The sequence below is a fragment of the Xenopus laevis genome, chromosome 2S (genome assembly GCF_017654675.1).
Source record: "Xenopus laevis strain J_2021 chromosome 2S, Xenopus_laevis_v10.1, whole genome shotgun sequence".
Lineage (NCBI taxonomy): Eukaryota > Metazoa > Chordata > Amphibia > Anura > Pipidae > Xenopus > Xenopus laevis.
In genome coordinates, this window is record NC_054374.1 from 166744346 (window position 1) to 166747189 (window position 2844).

A 2844-nucleotide genomic window follows, 5' to 3' on the forward strand; every position below is an offset into this window, starting at 1 on the left:
AAAATACATCAAAGTTCAAAAAACGCTGGCGACTTTTCCCTTTTTCAGCCTGATTGCCTGCAAAAGACCTAACAAACTTTTTTTTGGGTAACCGGCTATCCCCATACATCCCCATACATTTGCAAACATCTGGAATATTAATTTTACAGTGGGCTCATGTGTAGGGCATTAGAATAACTCTTTTGTCTTTATTAAGGTTCCCTGGACATTTGTTTTAAAAGTGTAATTTGCACCAACATTTAACATAAAAACTTCCATACAACTTTACATTTTCCACCCTATGCATATTGACCTGAGCACTAGCGCATCTTCACTATCAAATGCTCGCATTACCGAAGTAATGCTACCGAAAAGTCAGCAGCGTTTGCCACCTACGACGAAACTCCGCATTTAAGTGAATTAGCGTATTCTGAGCGCTGGTGAAGTGTAGCGATGGGTGCGAAGCAGTCGCTGGTGACAATTCATCCTTTAGTAAATCTGCCCCTAAGACAGTTGCTTGTATTTGATGCAAGCTAAGCTGATTAAAGGAGAACTCAACCCTAAAGTTAAAAAAACCCTACCCCCTACCCTACATAGACCCCCTCCCTCCTCCCCCCCAGCCTAAGTGTTACCCCGGGCAAATGCCCCAAACTTTTTACTTACCCCTCAGTGCAGATTCAGGCATCGGAGTTCACGGGCACCATCTTCTTCTCTTCGGAAATCTTCAGAAGGAGACCAGCGTGGCGGCGCATGCGCAGTTGGAGCAATTTTCTGTTTCTGCACATGCACCAAACTCACAAAAATTGCAGAAGCGCTGGCCTCATTACAAAGAACTCTGATGCCTGAATCTGCACCGAGGGGTAAGTAAAACGTTAGGGGCATTTGCCCGGGGTACCACTTAGGCTGGGGGGGAGGAGGGAAGGGGTCTATGTAGGGTAGAAGGGTAGTGGTTTTTTAACTTTAGGGTTGAATTCTCCTTTAAATCCATTTTAACTGCAAAACAATCCAACTGGGTTTTTAATATTTTCATAGCCTTATCTCATGGTCCTTATTACAGAATGAGCCGTAGTCCAAAATCCCCGATCATAGACATTAAAAATAACATTGTAACATAGTACGTTAGGTTGATAATGTTCTACCTTTTAAGTCTATACACAACCTGCCTAACTGCCAGTTATTTCATCATCATTTATTTATATAGAGCCAACAAGTTACGCAGTCTTTTACCTTAGTTTATAATGAACAGGGAACAAATGTTGAATAACAAACAAGGGTTTACAGATACAATGGGGCCCTACCTGTTTATTCCTTAGAGTTTGGATATGATTCTTATTTTGTGCAGGTGCTGAAAGATTTTGACCCTTAATGCTTTAGTCCTTATTCCATATATCAGAGGGTTGAGGAGAGGAGGGAAAACGATAAAAGTTACAGAGAGAAGAACTTGGGAAAAAAGAGGGAGATTGTTGTTCCCCAGTCTGAATCGTATGAAAATAAACATCCCCCCAACCAAGAAGATAGAAAAGCCAAGTAAGTGGGTGATCAGAGTATGAATGGCTTTCTCACAGGCTTCCTTGGAAATCTTAAGACAAACCATAAAGTTTTTTAGGTAGGAATAAGCAGTAATCAGTAATGTGAAAACCAACAAAGTAACGGTACTTAGGGCCCCATAGACATTATTTACAGAGGAATCTCCACAAGACAGGACAATAAGGGAAAGGTTATCACAAAATATATTTTTGATTTGTGACCCGCAATAAGTAAGTCTTGAGGATAAAATAACCGCAACCAAGATATTAATAAACGAGTAAGCAAAGAAACCTAGGATGAGCTTTATGGCTTTTGCGTTGGTCATTTTGGTGACATATCGCAAGGGGTCGCACACAGCCAAATATCTGTCATAGGCCATGATTGTAAAAGAGGAGAGCTCAAAAAAGGCATAAGTCATCATAGCAAGAACTTGGAGGAAGCAGCCAACGTGTGAGATCTGATGGGATGAAGTCAACAAGTCAATGATCAGCTTGGGAAAGAAAGAGCTGCTGCCCAACATTCCGTTGAAGGTGAGATTACATATGAAGATGTACATGGGCTCATGGAGGCTTTCTTCTGTCAGAACCACAAGCACAATCTCCAAACTCAACACCATTATAAATATGTATATGAACAGGGAAAGAATGCAGTAGAGATAGCTCAGCTCTTCCATCTCCACAATTCCAAGAAGAACAAAGTTCCTGCTAACAGAAGAGGCATTTTCCATACTTTTCCTGCTCATCAGATCTTCACAAAGCCTGTTTAGAAATAAACAACTGATGATCCTCCAGTGTCATTTATGGAGACAATACAGTACATAAAACATTGTGCATGAGAAAAGGTTGTGTGTTCAGTTGTGATGATGACAAAGTATGATGATTACACTCTAAACATAATAACTTACAATTCTATGACCTGCACCAATACCAAGACACCATCCAATGCTCTTCATACCATACCTTCTAATGCAAGTACAGATCTACTTCAGAATGAGTTGTGTCTGATATAAATAGTCTGATGAAAATACGTTGCCACCTCTGAGTCCCCATCAGTGCAATCCCAATGGAGGTTCTATGCGCAGATACAATTAACAAAAGAATTATTTGAAATCTTCCAAGAGGAACATTGTTATGATTTATTAAACTGCACATATAAAAAACCCCCAACTGAAATGTCAAGAAAGAAGATTATTGTAAGTGTAGCGGCTGTAATACTGGAGAAGACAATTGCTGGTACAATGTAGGTTCAGCTTTCACAATTAATAGTTTTCAACGAGGTTTTGCTTGCTACAAATTGTTTTAGATTCATGTTTTTGCGTCAGGACCATTAGCAAAACTA

The 2844-nt window shown here is 40.0% G+C and overlaps 1 protein-coding gene across 1 annotated transcript; it reads right to left on the reverse strand.

Moving 5' to 3' along the window:
* Positions 1–1288: 1288 nt before the first annotated feature.
* LOC108710080 (olfactory receptor 8H1) lies at positions 1289–2248 on the reverse strand. The gene has a single exon (XM_018250475.2). The coding sequence runs from the start codon at positions 2246–2248 to the stop codon at positions 1289–1291; it is 960 nt and encodes a 319-aa protein (XP_018105964.2).
* Between the last annotated feature and the right edge of the window lie 596 nt (positions 2249–2844).

What these genes read in the sequence shown, in the direction of transcription:
- LOC108710080 (XM_018250475.2), bottom strand. Translation starts at nt 2,248, where the DNA reads ATGAGCAGGAAAAGTATGGAAAATGCCTCTTCTGTTAGCAGGAACTTT.